The sequence below is a fragment of the Hetaerina americana genome, unplaced genomic scaffold (genome assembly GCF_022747635.1).
Source record: "Hetaerina americana unplaced genomic scaffold, ioHetAmer1.1.p SCAF_32, whole genome shotgun sequence".
In the NCBI taxonomy this organism is placed as follows: Eukaryota; Metazoa; Arthropoda; class Insecta; order Odonata; family Calopterygidae; genus Hetaerina; species Hetaerina americana.
Window position 1 is genome coordinate 4,794,524 of NW_027286897.1, and position 17,289 is coordinate 4,811,812.

General features: G+C 39.1%; 1 protein-coding gene across 1 annotated transcript in view; it reads right to left on the reverse strand.

The window, feature by feature from the left end:
- Meltrin (disintegrin and metalloproteinase domain-containing protein meltrin) overlaps positions 1 to 8,166 on the reverse strand; it is a 502,101-nt gene extending 493,935 nt beyond the window's left edge. The window contains exon 1 of the mRNA XM_071589068.1: positions 8,051 to 8,166. Within this exon, the coding sequence (XP_071445169.1) occupies positions 8,051 to 8,144 (94 nt within the window). The 5' untranslated portion in view covers positions 8,145 to 8,166. The remainder of the gene's footprint in view (positions 1 to 8,050) is intronic.
- Positions 8,167 to 17,289: the final 9,123 nt, after the last annotated feature.

The window sequence follows — 17,289 nt, forward strand, 5'->3', positions numbered from 1 at the left end:
ACCTACCAAACAAACAAATCCTCTGGGATGACTACTTTGCTTACTTCCTCGATCTATACGCGAATCGGGCAGATCATAACAGACCATACCTCGATTAATAACGGATAAAACTAAGTACTTCGGACACTTGAACGAATTGGTCCGTAGACTTCTATTTTCCTCCCTCCGCCCGCTTCTCTTGTTCTCTCTTTTCATTTCACTTTCCCTCCCATCTTCTATAATGAAAGTTCAGTGCGATTCGTGCATACGTAACTTGGTCGATCATGACTGAAGATATCTAACCAACCACGCGCCGCGGCGGCTCGATTCATATTGTACCCGTGAGCATGATACCCGCAAACCCAAGATGGGAACCATTGGAGAACAAATTACCGAAATTTAGAATTAAATTTATTTTATTTAACGAGAGAAGTTTATAATTCTAAGACTGGTTCAATAATTCGAGGCACAAATTTGCACCATTTTCCCATGGGTCATAAAACTCAACGTAGCGTTAAAACGGACATAAAGTTACTAGGAGTAATAAAATTATAAGGAGTCAGAACTAAAAAAATGTGTGATGGTAAAAGCGTATAGATGAAAACGTTTTCTCTCATCCCATCCCTCGAGAAGCCTTACTCATCCCATATCACTTTAACACAGGTGCTTATAACCGAAAAATGCACTTTTGGTTCGCTGGCTGGTGAAACAATTAGGAGTGCGTGCGAATCACGCCAGCCCTGGCACACGCTTTTGGTGCGATTTGCAGGGCTACTTTCTGGATACGTATACAGTAATTCACCCCTTGGCACCAGGCAGAAAATTGGACAGATCACCATCACGGATGACCGGTCGCATGGGACTGTTCGTCTTTCGCGTCGACCACCAAGTTCGCGAGCAATTCATTGAGCTATCGCAACGATTCTGCCCGAGAGGAATGAATGGTTGAAAGTTATTGATAGAAAAATGACCCCGCCGTCTAATGAAACATAAAAATAAAAGACTTCGCCCTTAAACCTGGAGATTTGACTATTAAACGGATCCATAATCACTGCGTGCTTTGCGACGTTTCCTTTAACTACAGAATCAACAAAAAAAAGGTCAATCTTTCCGAAACTTTTGTTAGACGAGGGACAGAAATAAATGAAAAGATTCTTAGGCAGCAGCTTTGAATTTATCAAATGAATCCCATTAACAAAGTCACCAGAAAGTGCCATCTTAAGTTGAGCTAGTCCATAAAACTCTCGCCTCTTTGTCAAAACAGCAATTACCTATTTATTTTCGGTCCTGGGTCATCACCGTCCCCGGGGTCTCTCTTCAAGATTAAACTGAAACTTGAATGAAAGAATTTTACAGCAAAAAAAAAGAGGAGAAGACTTAGAGAAAATTAGTTGAGCAGGGGACACCAGGAACTTTTAACAGAAGTAAGTCTTTAGCAGATAAAATTCGATTTTCTTCGTAAGGATTCTCATCTACGGCATCCCTTCTCACTTTTGTTCCAGGATCGCAAACTATATCCAAAAGTATTATCATTAGGGGAATTGATTTAACTACCGGAAATTTAACCAAGAAAAATTATTTACATACGCTTATCTAGGTGTATAGTGAAACTCCAAGTCTAGCGTAAGGAAAGATGGCATCCGACTATATAGGAATGATTTATTTTCCTTCATGGTGAAACATTGATATTTGCGAAGGTGATTAACTTTCATTTAAGGTTACAAGCATATTACAATTACAATCATCATCAGTATTTCAATCCTATGAATGGTTTACTGCAGCCCTCCATTCTGTGACTACAAGATAGATTCTGTATTTTACTCCCTTCTTAATTTGTACTATGCACTTGTCTCTTGGCCTGCCCCACGACATCTTCATTTAAAACACAACTATACGATATAAATTATAATTCAAGATAATTATTAGTGGTTAACTCTTTCTAAATCGTATTTTTATGGAACATTTAATTTAGGCCAATCTTTAACACCTTAAGTTTTAACCTTGCTACATGCATCACGGTGATTCGGATATTGTGTCCATTTTCAGTAATCAGGTCCAGGAATTACTTTGCATAATTTCCAAGCACGCAAATTTGAAAATTTCGTCCTGATGAACATTTTTCACGAACTAATTAACTGACTGGTAAGCGAGTAAAACGAAGCCTCTCGTTCCTTTGAGAAATGAGAGTCACGCAATTATAACTTTTAAACGGACATTGGCATAAGTACTCATTCTACAGAGGTAAATGTCTGTCTGCACTGTGAACCTATGTTAAGGAATACAGGAAAGCGATCGCGTGTGAGAAAGAAGAATAATTTCCCACAGCGATGATAAAAAATACCCTTTCCCCGATGGTGTCACGATCACTCACGGTCGGTAAGAATGAAATAATTAAAACAACAGGCGAGAACGCTGACACTAGTATTTTACACTATTTTTTCATAGAACAGAGGGTACAATGCATGATTCAGGGGGCTTCATATGGCTCCACCCTAGACACCAACGAAGAGACCTGGAACGTCTAACTAAACCGATACTCTCTGCCGTGTATTTTCACTCACCCTGGTTAAGTATAACTGTTCGGCAGGCCGGATTTTCTCTCGACATTTGGAAGAAATCCAAAGTTTTCTTCCGAAGAACCCCCTTCTGCCTAAGGTTTACACCAGCCTGAAAATCTCGATCAACGATTTCCCGAATGGATTTAAATACCCAAACAGGTTCCTTCGGTACGAGTTCGGCGACGCCCCCGCAGACCGCGAAAGATGTCGACGCATTCAGTCGCCGTGAAGCCGAAACACCGAACAATGGGAACCCAGAAATCGTCGTCTGGGTGGCCCATTACGTCGGCTTGGATGACCTCCGCGGTCCCTCCTGGAATGTTTTATTTTTTTGCCGTCCACATTCATTAAGCTTTTAAGCCTCCGCATATTTGAAAATAAAAAAAAGAGCGCGGTAGGGAGAGGGATGGGACGAGATTACTGAAGACGAATTGACAAAAACAGGAATTTTGATTTTTTTGTCTCAGGAGTAGTGATAAAAGATAAGTTTTTCACCTTTCAGTAAAGGGAAGGGCTCAATGAATGGAATGACTTATTCCTGGAGTGTTTTTCGGGAATTTTCCAAAAAGAAATTCAAATAAGAGAAACTACGAACAGTTTTTTAATTGAAATTTATTTGATAGCCAAAATAAGTCGAAAGTAATTTCGTTTTCCTGTCTCCCCAGACTTGAATTCTCAAGTTACCACCTTCACTTGCTTTCTAAATACGCATTTAATGTTCTGCGAACCCATGGAGCGTAGCGTTAATGCGACATGCGAGGTTAATGTGACGCTTTTAGAAAGCAAAGGCATGAGGTTATGAAAGGAAGAGAAATAATTGAACATGCAGGTGATGAAATGAGAATGTGCTAAAGAGAGTCGGAGTAAGGACAGCAAGACCCAGGCGCCGTGAGAAGACGAACGTTTTAATTGAGTGGAGTTTGCTACTGAGAAGAGAGTATACCTAAATGCGAGCAAAGGGAAAGAGAAGGGGATGCGATGTGGAGGATGGAAAATAACTGACATTTGAGACAATCTGCTGAAGATGTCAAATCAGAGGACATTATTGGAATCCGTTAACGTAAGAAATGACCGGAGAAGAAGGTAGGTCATTGTATGTACCCATCGTTGGGCAAAATACTACACCATTAATAATAACAATTTTACTCCCATTTCCACAATTTTAGACGGCTAACGCTGCACTAGAAAACAAATTAGGATGTGAAAAAGAAATAGCGAAAGAAAGCTATCGCTCGAATGAAAGCAGACCGTTGAATGGAAACATTTGTACATCCCGGGGCAACACGCTCGCCTAAGCGTAAACGGCAAAGGCGGACCGCAATGACACAAACGACACGCATTCGTGCGTGTGCCTACAATGCGTGGGCGTGCACGATACGAGTAGGGATGCCACACACACACACAACGTACTTACGACGGTGGGCAGCTGAAACAACTTCAGCGAGAAGGGTAGCCCACCGCCAGCCACCTCCGCCCCTAGGCCGCCATTAAGAAATCAAGAGACACGTGGCAACAGCGCTGACCACTCACAAACCGAAGGGAGAAAGAGAGAGAGAGACCATCAGGGTGCTGCGAGGTCTGAGGGAAGAGCCCCATCTTCTCCCTCCCTCTCTTTGGTTCGAGAGACTGAAGGGGGAAAGAGAGAAGTCCGGGCTTCTATCTATTCCCTCCCGCTCCACCGAAACCCCCCCCCTCTCTCCCGAGGTTACAGACTCAATTCGAATCCCAAGTAGGGGCGAAACCTGCTGAAATTGACTCGCACTTGAGTCCAGAAAAGGGGAATTGAGCTGGAGGGAGAGGAGAGTAAAGGGCACGTGCCATCGAAAGAAACAGGGAAGAAGAGGATGGTGAGGAGTGAGAGGGTCTTGGGGGAGGTGTGGAAGGACTAGAACCTCTGCTACGAAGGATCATGGGGGGTGTTAAGGCGGGGGTGGGTCCGTTGTATGGGTGTCCCAACTGACTCATCTACGGCCCTCCTCAAATCCCCCGTGAGGGAAAATAAAAAGAAAACGGATAAAACTGAGTCGCTACCTCCACCATTTCCTACACGACATCCCCACCCTTTTAAAAGTCTGGAGGTATGGTCGGTCCCAGGGAAGAACTTGAACCTGTGTGAACAACAAACAGTTCCTGGCACTATTCTTCGAGTTTATTGATTCTCCGTTTCGACAGCATTCTTACGGTGTCCGCCCCCCCCTCTCAATCTATTCATTTGGTCTTGTTCGGATATAATCATGTGGGCACCAAAACGACTGACTGTTCTGGTAATTCTGTTCCTGTATCTCTGAACCAACCAAAAAATTGTAACGAGCGGCCTGTGCTCACTCAATTGACGACGTCCCTCATCAACGTCCAACCGCTTTGAGCTGTAGCAGATTTCTCACGAATTCTCAATCAGCGGATCGACTGCGCTATCGCGCCATCAGTGAGCAAAGTCCATATGAAATGAATGAACAACACCGAGATTAACCAAACGCCTGTTACGATTGATGGCTCTGGAAGCACATACCTGAAAATTATCACAACTTTGGCACAATAAATTAAGAAGAACATAAGAAGCGCTAAAAGAGCACAACACTTGTATTTACAAGTATATACATACACAACATACATATACACACAAATATAAATAAAGATGATGTAGAAGCACTCACGACAGCAATATAACATTTGGACGGCACAATAGAACACAAAAATATAAATAGAGAAAACGTAGAAGGACACTTGAGGCCTTCTTCAGCTCAGACTCTGACCTGATGAAGCCCTCGGGGAAGACCGAAAGCTTAAACTTTCTGAAATGAAAGTGTCCTTCTACGTGTTCTCTATTTACAATTCGGTGTTCTATCGTACCGTCCAAATGTTACACACACACACACACACACACACACACACACACACACACACACACACACACATATATATATATATATATATATATATATATATATATATATATATATATATATATATATATATATATATATATATACACACACACACACACACATATGCATATCAATATCTTCGAAATAGAAAGCTCTTCGACGAGGCACATATATAAAAAACACTGACAGGTTTTTAAGACAGAAACACAAAGAAAGGACACTCATACACGTAATTTTGACGTTTCGACGGCGAGGCCGTCGTCATCCGATGATCCCTTGCCGTCGAAAAGTCAAAACTATGTGTGCGAGTATCCTTTCTTTGTGTTTCTATGTGCTGAGCAAGCATCTGGCCACGATCATTTTAGGTATACTCAGAACGACTGCAACTCATCCCGCACTGCGGTCTACTAATTGTTAAATGTGAGAAACCTGAGATTTACGATCGGATTCGTCAGGCATCGTCGGTCGCCTATCACAACAAGCACGAAATTGTCCTCATAGACCCCTTAATGATAATCACCATTTAAGGATGCCATTAATGCATGGTGGAAGACAATTCGGCTGATTACTTTCAACAAATTACAGTTCACGGAGCAGGGCTGCGCCCATCCTCCCCTCGGCAGGCCACTGCCCGCGAGCTGCCCGAATTTATGAACATTGGTGGATGAGCAATGTAATGTATTCAGCTTGAGTGCCCCTGTATGAACTCAACGAACGTAAGGAAAGCTCTCACATCCGACCTTCGCTGGAATACCTTATTTATTCCCATTGAAATGGCATACTTTACGGTTGTGTTGGACCGTAAATGCATTGGTAATTGAATATCATACATGAAGCTCATTTCGTTTATATCAATTCTGAGTAGTACGAACATGTCAGCACGGATGGGATTGCAAAAGGGAGTGCAGGAGAGATAAAAACCTTCCTGGGTAATCCGAAAGTCGACCAAATAACGAAGGCGAATGAGAGCAGATTTAAGCAAGGCGGTTCAATCATAAACATACTGCAAATTATCCCTGTATATTTCGGAATGTGATGGACCCGAATGTATGAAATCTCTGCAAGGATCTCTTTGACGTTCAGCTTACAGTCAATTCACAGCTAGCTGTCGTAAATGACAATACGAAATAAGACAATCCGAACTTACGAACTTATGGTACAGATATGCAAATATTTTATTTTTTTAAATATGGAATACTAAGCCAAAATGTTTAACGGCCTAGCCTTGCAATTCGTCTCACTTCTAATTTAAACAGCAATTGAATTAATAACGACCAACAACACACATTTCCTCGGCATTGCATTACCGGAATTGAAATGCAATGCCAAATACTGAATGTCGGTATAAATTACGAAATGTAATATAATTTGTTTTTCCATTCTTACTTGATAAAATCGATCCTGTCCCCCCTCTTGTTATAATACTATTGGATTAATCTATAACTACTGCCATTTGATGTTTATCCCATATATTATTCCGTTCAACATACTATAATTAACTTTTAGGCCTTAAATTGAAGTTTGATAACAAATTTACCAATTTCAACTATTTACTATCACCATGTAATATCTGAGAATCTTAATTATGCAATCCTAACAAACAGGAGACACCTCATACTAACAATACCAATACCATGAAGCAAGATCAATGGCAATGCAAGGATCTCGCAGAGTGATTATTACATGCCATTTAAGACGTATCCAAGACTGAAATTGATTGATGCACAACATACTAGGGGAAATTCCATGAAAATACATTCCAAGTGGAGAGTTACCCATGTTAGCAAGACAATATCTGAACGACTTCGTGATAAAATTTACAATGCCGACGTTCAATCTTGATTTATTTTAAAAACTTTGAACTTCTTTTCTCGAAAGTTACTAAATTCTGACGCGAAGGCAGTTATCAATTACAAAAGGTTAACTGTGAACACACGTAAACACACACGCACCTACACAAGCGACAAAAAACATAGCACATACTTGTCCACAAATTCACCCAGTTCAAATACCCACCTGACAAATGAAGTGACACATTATTTAGAATCACGAACAAACACATGATTTCCAACGGTGAATAATCACACGGATCAAAGAACTAAAATATTAGCATGAACTACATTACTCTGATAAACTAATAAACCTGTGGCATCGTCATTAACTATTGGGAGAGGTGACTACTTGCCATACAAAAGTCCCTAAACATTAAAGTATACAAAATTTTGAGGCGTGACCACTTCTATTGCACTTTGGGGTACGAATATAGACATATGCTATTGCTGCAAACGTTTTCACCTCTTTTTTCTGTTGCACAATAAATTTTTCAGAGAACGTGATGGACGATCTGGTCATCAACCGCTCCTACACCACACATGTTCTTAACATTTTCAACAAACCGCAATAGATTTAACAGATACACAAAAAACGAAAACAATAAGGCGAAATAATGAAAGTGAGAAGCAATACGCTTTAAGAGCATTCTATAACTTGTCGATCGACGGCATAGTACAATAATATACACTTGTTTACATGACCATATTCTCGTCACAGGAAGATTTAACCTATATCGTGGGACATAAATGCGACTTTCACATGCAAAAAGTGTATATATATCAATTATTGACTCACCTGATCTGTCAAGTTGAATGAAATCGCTTCTAATGATGCGAATTATAGTAAAGTAAACACAGCACAACACTAACCACCACCTTTCTTTTGCCATTTTCTCTGGGTAACTGAATTTTCTTCGAGGACGATAATCGGTTAAGAAAAGCGCACCTTACGGCCATATAGCCAACCATTGTCGGATGAGTGCATAGTTTTCCTCGCCACCGCTCGAAGTCGAAGCGGTTTTTTCAAATAGTATATCCACTCGTTCTCGAAACTTCATAAGCAATAAACTTTTCGTTGAAATGCTAACTTTTCAAGTTGTTATTATTTAAAAGATACACCTGATATCATCTTTATTTATTCTCAACCCACAGGAATGCTTTTTTCTTGTATATGGTGAAAAAACTGGAATTTTGGACACTTGGTGTTAACATTTCTTTAAGCTTTCATTATGCCCTAAGGAAGCTTATACCTTGAGTTGTATTAATACAAATTTTAATATTTTATGGAATAAAGTTTGCTTGAAGAAGGTCAACTTAAAATTTAAAAATTTCCATTTTAAATGAAATTTGACCGCAAAGTGAATAAATTTTATGGCAAACTTGGTTGCGATATCTCAATGATAATATGTGAAATCAAGACTAGGACTGGAATAATTGTTTTTTACGCGGTGGAAAATGTATCCATAATAGCTGCAAGGCTACCGTTTTCTTTAAGTAGAAATACGAATATATTAAAATGGAAATTAATTGAAGAGACATTACAAATTTTCCCTGAGAAAAATTTAATCCTGGTAATAAGCTTTAGTTGGAGATTTTTGTGTGGCTAAAAAAATAGAAACCTAAGGCTACAGGAATATTTCTGACTGTATTTTATCTAATTGTAAATTTGGCACTTGAGTTCAGCTACTCATATTTAAATCGTTATCCAATTGGTTCCTACAATTTAGTGTAATTTTCTCCTTAAATTCTTCCCTTTATTCAATGAATTCTCTGTGCAACTTGATGGTTTTCTGATTCAGGAGATCTTCCAAAAACTTAAACTTAGAAGTGGAAGCTGAGGAGATAGACCAATAGTGATATAGATAATTAGTAATAGTTTTACGAGTATATAATTAATATAAATACGTCACTTATTTCAGCTCTGGTGGAAGTAATGTTATGAGGAAAGTATTGTTGACATTTTCAGCTTTTACTCTTCTTGTCGGTCAATCAGTTTCAAGTATGAATTATTTGGTATATAGTAGGTCTGGAATTTCATAGAACATTCTTGTTAAAGATGAAACATGCCACAGGGGGGGGTCCTAGCTGCTTAGTCCGCACCCTTCTATTCTTTATAATTTACATTCACCTTTTGAATGAATTCTGAGTGACATTTTCTAATTTCTTATGCTTTCAATCAAATGATTTTACATTGTTCTTTAAGTCGTAATTGTAATTGTCAGATTCAATTATCCTTTAGTAACATAAATGACTAAAAGATGACCAAAATGTTGTTTTCTGCTGCTTTAAATTTCGAGAAGATGCTGGACATGGTATTAAAAATAGACGAGGAACTAAATCAGATTAACAAAAGATCAGGCACTAGGCAGGCAATCAGTAAATGGATTGAAAGCTAATGCCGAGCTCATTACATAATTAGCCTGAGTAGAATGGAATGAATATAAATTATGGCAACGCGAAAGTAATGAGATTTTCATGAAATAAGAAGGAAAAAAATCAACCTCGAAGGGCGTACATTAGTGCATACGGAACAACTCGCTTATTTGAGGAGAATTTTCTACAGGAATTGGAAGAGCAGCATGTGCATTAGTAGAACTACGTTGGCTAAAGATGAATTTAAAAAGAGGAGCAAGTTTGTGGAAGGTATCCAGAACCAAGAAAGTCTCCAAGGGAATAACATTGTCTGACAAAAGTATAGCATAGAGCAGGGCTGCCCAATTTTGTTGGGTTTCCTGAATCACTTTGCCTGAAGAAAAGTTGCATTGGGACACCCGCACATAAAATACGGACACTAACGATACCTGGCTGATGAGCAAAAAAAAATTCATAGATATTTTTCGAGATATCGGATGTTATGGTAGTAAATTGGTTGTAGGTACGCTTGTTTTCAAAAAGGTAGACTATGCACAATTTCAGTGTAAAAATCATTCGGCTTAACCGGGATTGAATGGTTTTTACACTCTGAAATTGTTGCATTAAAATGTATATTAGCAGATGACTCCATTAAAAGTTACTGTTGCGGCATCTCCCGTACTTTCTTTGGAAAGGTAGACTATGTTTGCCCATAATGCCCGTTTGCAATGACGAATGAAGAGAAAATTACTAAACAATAAAGAATCATGATACTTGAACAAATGTTTTGACCTTGAAAAAAGGAAAAAAATAGAAGCATAAAATTTGTGGTGCATTTGACAATGAGCTTGAGAAACTCTCATCGTTACGATCACAGATTCCATGGAAGTCGTCACAATTCTCAGTGAGCTTTCACGGTGCTCATCGAATATTTTGTTTTTCCTTTTACTCTTGATGCGCTTCATCTTTGGAAATAGTTGTACACACAATAAAAAGCAAAAGCAACATTGCAACTTATTTCCTAATTTTATCTTAAAATTGCTTTTCGCGCGGCATTCGTGACCATCCTACGTCTTATGTGACCCTCGGGCCGCTTGTTTGACACCCCTGATATAGAGTTTATAGTGCCGTATACCTCCTAGACGTGGCCGTGGTCCCCTGATATAGAGTTTATAGTGCCGTATGCCTGCTAAACGTGGCCGTTGAAGCGAATAAATGAGGGTAGACTGAAAGATTTCGAGGGTACGGAGAACAATAGGGAAAGTAAAATGTAAAGGACCTGAGAAGAACTTTAGAAGCCGCTTCATTGTGCAATAGATTTTGGGGACCATCTGAAATCCACCAGTATGCTACTTCTAAAACAATACTTCGCACTTCTTCAAAATCTAACGCAGAGCTACGCATATTTTATTCAGAATCTAACTGGCTTTTGGATTACGGTATTGGAACTCTTGAAAGCGAAAGAAAAGTTGAGGTGAAATCGTGATGTGATGGAGAAAGAGTGACTTTCTTTCGGATCCGAATTTAGAGGTTTTAGGATGCTGACAACATTTATGAGGTTGTTCAATCTTCATCAAGTGATATGAAATTTTATAGCGAGATTTCTCATTATAAAGAATTGAGAATGGTAACATATGAAATTCCTCCAGGTAGTCGATATTTATAATCGAAAACTCTGAAACTGGAAATTGATCTTTTTATAGGATCCGCTTTAGCACGACGGTCGTTCCGGTGTTTAGCATCTACTTAGGTGCTTAGAAGTAACTTCGCAGGCTATTCAGCATAATTGTGGGCATATCTAGTTTCAGTAGTCTGCAAATGTATTTTTATACAAAGCGAGGTAAACGTAACGTCTAGTGATCCACGTGTGGCCTGTGAGCTTTAATTGGTTGTGTTGGTGGGCCATCTCTGTCCTAATCTGTAGCTTGTTTGCTTCAAAACCTTGAGGGGAAAGGGCGGAGGAAAAAGGAAAATACCCCAGTAGGATCCTGGAATACGCCATGCAACATATTTCCATAAACACAGTTTATTATAACCACCTTCGTAAATTTTGAAAGCAATAAATTGTTCAAATTATTTTCCAATTCTAAATAGTTATTTCCTCCTTTCTCTCTTCGTTTGTACTGTCATACTAATAGGACTGCTCCTTTTAATAAACCTTTGCTGTGGATTCCGCAAATATCTGAAATACTTAGCATGGTAAATCAAGACAGGGAAATAACGGGAGTGCTTCAAGGCTAATTGTATGCTACCCGATGCCTGCCGAGGAATTTCCATGTGTATTATTCATTTTTCCTCTGTGTAACATACATAATAGTAATAGCACCGTAAATACACTTCGAAATAAAGATTTTTATAATTCTTTCACTTTAAATGCCTTTTCACCACGGTAATTCAACAAATATGCCTTCTTTCTTTTTTACCGTCTCTTCTATAATCAAAATTGACCCTATGAAGTAGACTCCCAATCATTTCTCTTCAAGGGCATACTCTTTCTCTAAAGTTCACCATTTAATCCGGTCTCCAGTGGATGACTGATACGAAATGTGTGCATATCATAATTATATTATTCGCTGTAGTCCACCGATATGGGGAAGGTTTTTGTTTCCGGCATTCCTTCACGTTTTGTACTTATTACTCTAACCGTTTGTGTTGCTCAAAACCTTTCTTCGACCCAACATACTTTCTGCCTCCCATCATCCCGTCCAAAATGACCTTTCTCTCTCTGCCTCGTTTCTCCAACATTCTGTTACAGTCAACATTCAGTTAGCTCCCATATCTCTTCCATCCACTTCCGGGGTCGCAGTCTCTTCAGAGAAACAAGATTTGGGGATATGTAAAGACGGAAGTGTTGAGGGGGGGGGGGGAGGATTGCTTTCTGTTCAATTTCAGCTCAGTATTCCGGCCAGGTAAAGTCTGAGCCTTTGAATCCTCGATTTAAAATAATAAAACTGTGCTCATGGTAGGACAGCGGTGCTTTGGCTTCCGAAAAAAAATCAAAATTCTACAAAACCGAGGACGTAGCATTCAATTATATATTTTAAAAAGATGAATATTATTAATCGATGTTATTTTCTCTTGTGGTGAAAAGAATTCAGCAAAAAAATATTATCGGCCAACACTCCGGTTCTTAAGTAACCAGGTCAGACGGTGAATGGAACATATAATGGCGGTTGAAAAATCACCTATTTGTTCATAAATATAAACCAATAGATATACTACCTTGATCAAAAATTTCCCGGAATTTATTCAGAAAATAAAAATTCAAGTTTATTCATCTAAATCTATATTGTCCCCTTCAAAGTAATCCCCATCGACTGCAACACACTTATGCCAGCGCTTGATCCAATCCTCGAAACATTTTTTATATTCGGTTTTCGGTATGTCCATCAGTGCTTCCTGCGATTTTTCCATTACTTCCTCTCGGCTAAAAGATGAATATTATTAATCGATGTTATTTTCTCTTGTGGTGAAAAGAATTCAGCAAAAAAATATTATCGGCCAACACTCCGGTTCTTAAGTAACCAGGTCAGACGGTGAATGGAACATATAATGGCGGTTGAAAAATCACCTATTTGTTCATAAATATAAACCAATAGATATACTACCTTGATCAAAAATTTCCCGGAATTTATTCAGAAAATTAAAAATACAAGTTTATTCATCTAAATCTATATTGTCCCCTTCAAAGTAATCCCCATCGACTGCAACACACTTATGCCAGCGCTTGATCCAATCCTCGAAACATTTTTTATATTCGGTTTTCGGTATGTCCATCAGTGCTTCCTGCGATTTTTCCATTACTTCCTCTCGGCTGCTAAAACGCGTTCCCCGTAATGGTTTTTTAACTCGATTGAACAGAAAGAAGTCACAGGGAGCCAAATCAGGTGAATTCGGTGGCTGTTGGATGGTATTTGTTGCATTTTTCGTCAAAAAATTACGAATAATGATAGCACTGTGCGACGGTGCGTTATCATGGTGCAAAATCCACGAGTTTTCTGCCCACATTTCTGGTCTCTTTCGGCGAATTGCTTCACGCAAACGTCTCATAACGCCCAAATAATACTCTTTGTTTACTGTCTGGCCTTCTGGCAAAAATTCATGATGCACTACACCGTTGTAATCCATGAAAACCGTCAGCATTGCCTTCTTTTTTGACTGAAAACGACGTGGTTTTTTTGGTCTCGGCTCATTTGGTGAACGCCATTCACTTGCCTGATGTCTGGATTGCGTGTCGTACTCATAAACCCACGTCTCGTCTCCAGTAATGATCCTTTTGATGAATGTGGGATCGGATTCAGCCTCGCAAATCATGTCTTTTGCGACGTCAACACGGTCTCTTTTTTGCATGAAATTGAGGTCTTTTGGCATGCTACACGACGGAAACCCAAATCATTAACCACAATGTCTTGGGCGGATCCATAGGCAATGTTCAAGTCCTCCGCTATTTCTCTGATGGTTAATTTGCGGTTATTGACCAACATTTCTTTTACTTTATCAATTTTTTCACCGACTTTCGATGTCGATGGTCTGCCACTGCGTTCATCATCTTCGATTGACTCACGACCACTTCTGAACCGCTCGTGCCACTGGTAAACGACCGTTTTTTTTAGAGAATCGTTGCCGAAACACTTTTCCAACATTTCCAACGTCCGTGCGCCACTAAATCCGTTTTTTACGCAAAATTTAATACAAGTTCGTTGTTGCAAATTTAAATCCATTTCTGCAATTGTGAAAAATCGCCAACACACACAGAGATAGATGTACTCTTGGATACGTAACTTTTGCAAATGTCAAGTTATGACACTAAGATTTAAAGGGAATATCAACAACAGATGTACCAATTTAACAAAAAAAACAGAACTCAAATCGGAACGATGGGAGCGCCACACGTTGGTTATTCCGGGAACTTTTTGATCAAGGTAGTATATGCGAGGAATGTCTGGTGGCTTAAAAACGACTGTTTGATACACGAAACAGATACAGACGCAGACACGCACATAAAACTTAAAAATTGTTCTTAGCCACGAAGAGTGCTCTCTATGTCGGTCGACCTCAATAGATAAATATAAATTCAGCTCACTGTTTTCCACTTAGGCATTCTTAATTTATGCACCGACTTCAAACAATGAACCGTAGTACACATACGCAGAGTCGCATTAAAGAACATCAAAGGGTGAGCAAGCGTGACATGATAATATTGGATAAGATGGGTGCATCATTACCCTTCAATCCAACATCCGGGTGTGAAGTTGGCGGTATTAGGGCACCGGCCTTGAATGATGCAATTGTCTAGAGCTAATAAGTTGTGCTTTGAAACTTTTGTTTAAACGATAGACACCGATGTAATTTACAACTATAATATTTACGTGGTAAACACTTTGCGTGAGTTAATTGTGGGAGCGTGAAGAAATATCTCAAATACGTCAGTTTTCAATGCCGATTCTTTAATTTAATCCTGGTTGACTATCTCGGCTATAAACTCGAGAGAACTGCACCTAAATCTGTCTTATTTCTGATTATACCAAAATCCCATCCTAGTTTCTCTGATAACTCTGTCTCGCATAATTCCTCATCGTGAAAACTTTTATGAATAATACTAAATAATTGTTTTCGCAAACCAAATGCGACTCCCAACTGCACTTATTAAATCGCAACTTGTCCAACGACAAACTAAATGCATCATCTTCGGTTCGCCTTCTGAGCAAAAAGATTAAATTAATATTCGAGAATACGTACCGTGAAACTTGAAATTTCCCAGTAGTAGCCAACCTACTCCACCAAAATTGATTCAAATTGTGTCAATTTGAATAAACCGATGAAATATTAAAACATACAAGAACGTATGCTTTTTATTGTTGTATTTGCAAATAGCAGATTGGTTGAAAACTGCAGCCGAAGGTATACGAGTCCAACTTTCCACCCTACCGATACACATATTTTGGTCTGAAATAGGTAAGAACCGAATTAAGGCCCCGTTAAAATCAACGAATGAAAACAATTTATTCACCAGGGATGGCGGGGGACAACGAATGCCATTCGCGTCATTCGGGATCGTTGGATCATAATGGGAGTCGTAGGTAGTTAACTCCTTTTGAATATATTTTTTTTACTTTCAAAAGGTTAGTAGATGTGGACGTGGGTGGTGCTCGAGGATGCATAGCACGTATTTGAGACCTCGGAATTTTTCTATTACGAACAGTCCTTTCCACATCCTTATCACTTAAATACCAATGTCAGTTAGGACGCAGCTCTCCTCGATTATTTTATGTGATAATCACTTCATGTCAATATATTTCTTCACTTTAATTAGATTAATCTTTTTTTTCGTAGCCGGGTACCCCCAACGGTAGGTTAGGGCAAGGTGCACTACCATGCCCACTGATGCAAAAATTAAAATTCCTCCCCGAACGTACGAATTTTCATTATTTAGTTGTTTTTTACGACGAAAAAGCTTACAACAAATTTGGACTATTTTTTTCTCAAAATCACAAGCTTTTAAAGTTTACAACATCCCAGGTCATTCCAGCCGCCAGCGTCGGCGGGTAGAAATCATTTTTCTCATTTTAAAGCCAGCCAAATATGGTATACATTTTATATTATATTGGGCTGGTTTTAAATAAACCTCGTAATGGTAAATGGTAAACCTCGTACGGCCTCGATTAGGATGCTCCTGCTTTAGCTTGAGCTGAACGACGCTATACCATGCTAAAATATATGTGGTTCACAGTTTTATGTATATCCATTAAAACAAATACCAATGAATAGATTTAAACCATGTAAACAATAAAAAAATGAAAAAGATGGCAGTCGAGCACTCGGATGCGAGACAACTTTCGTAAAATTGGCAGTGAACCCAAGGGCTCAGATAGTCTGAATTCTACTTCTGTATCTCATTGACGGTTATCCTTGATGATCTTCGGACATCGGGGATCCTTCGACCAGTTCACTTTCCCCTCGACTGCTATCTTCATCAGGCCATCATGCCTCTTACCCTCGGCTGACGGTGGCGTCGGTCGCAGTTTCATTAGAATTATTTCTTATACTTCTCGTTAGTAATTCGATTTATCCACTTGATTCGATGAATCCATTCTGATCCCAAATTAGAAAATTCTTCCACTTCTTGTAGCTTTTCATTCCTCACTTTGAGGCCTTAGCTCGCCCACTGAAGATCATATTTATTTCTTTTGTTCATTTGAAGGTAGTACTCCTCCATTAGCACCTTAGCCGGATCTTCTTCTGTCTCTACCTCAACAGCCAAAGAACCTCCTACGATTTTTTTATTGCTTCTCTACGTTTATATTGAAAATAATCAATGAGAGAGTACGCCCATATCTCACTGCTCGATGTATGTATTTACTCCTGCTCATTTCTTTTTCTACGCCCATATTGAATGACAGCCGCCTGGCCTTTGTACAGACAATGAATCACTGTTCGGAACACTTCTTCGCACTTCAGAATAAAAACCTTTTATTCCAATCGACACTTAGAAATGATTTTTCGAATGCTACAAATATCTCTGGATTCTTTTCCAAGATGGTCTTCGCGGAGGAATATCTCTGCCTTAAGTTTCATTCTATAATGGACTTGTTAAGTTCTTATGATACAAGCATCAGGAGGCTTATAGTTCAAAAGTTCACTCATCTAGCCTCGTCTTTCGGGTAACAGGGTCAATTATCTTCT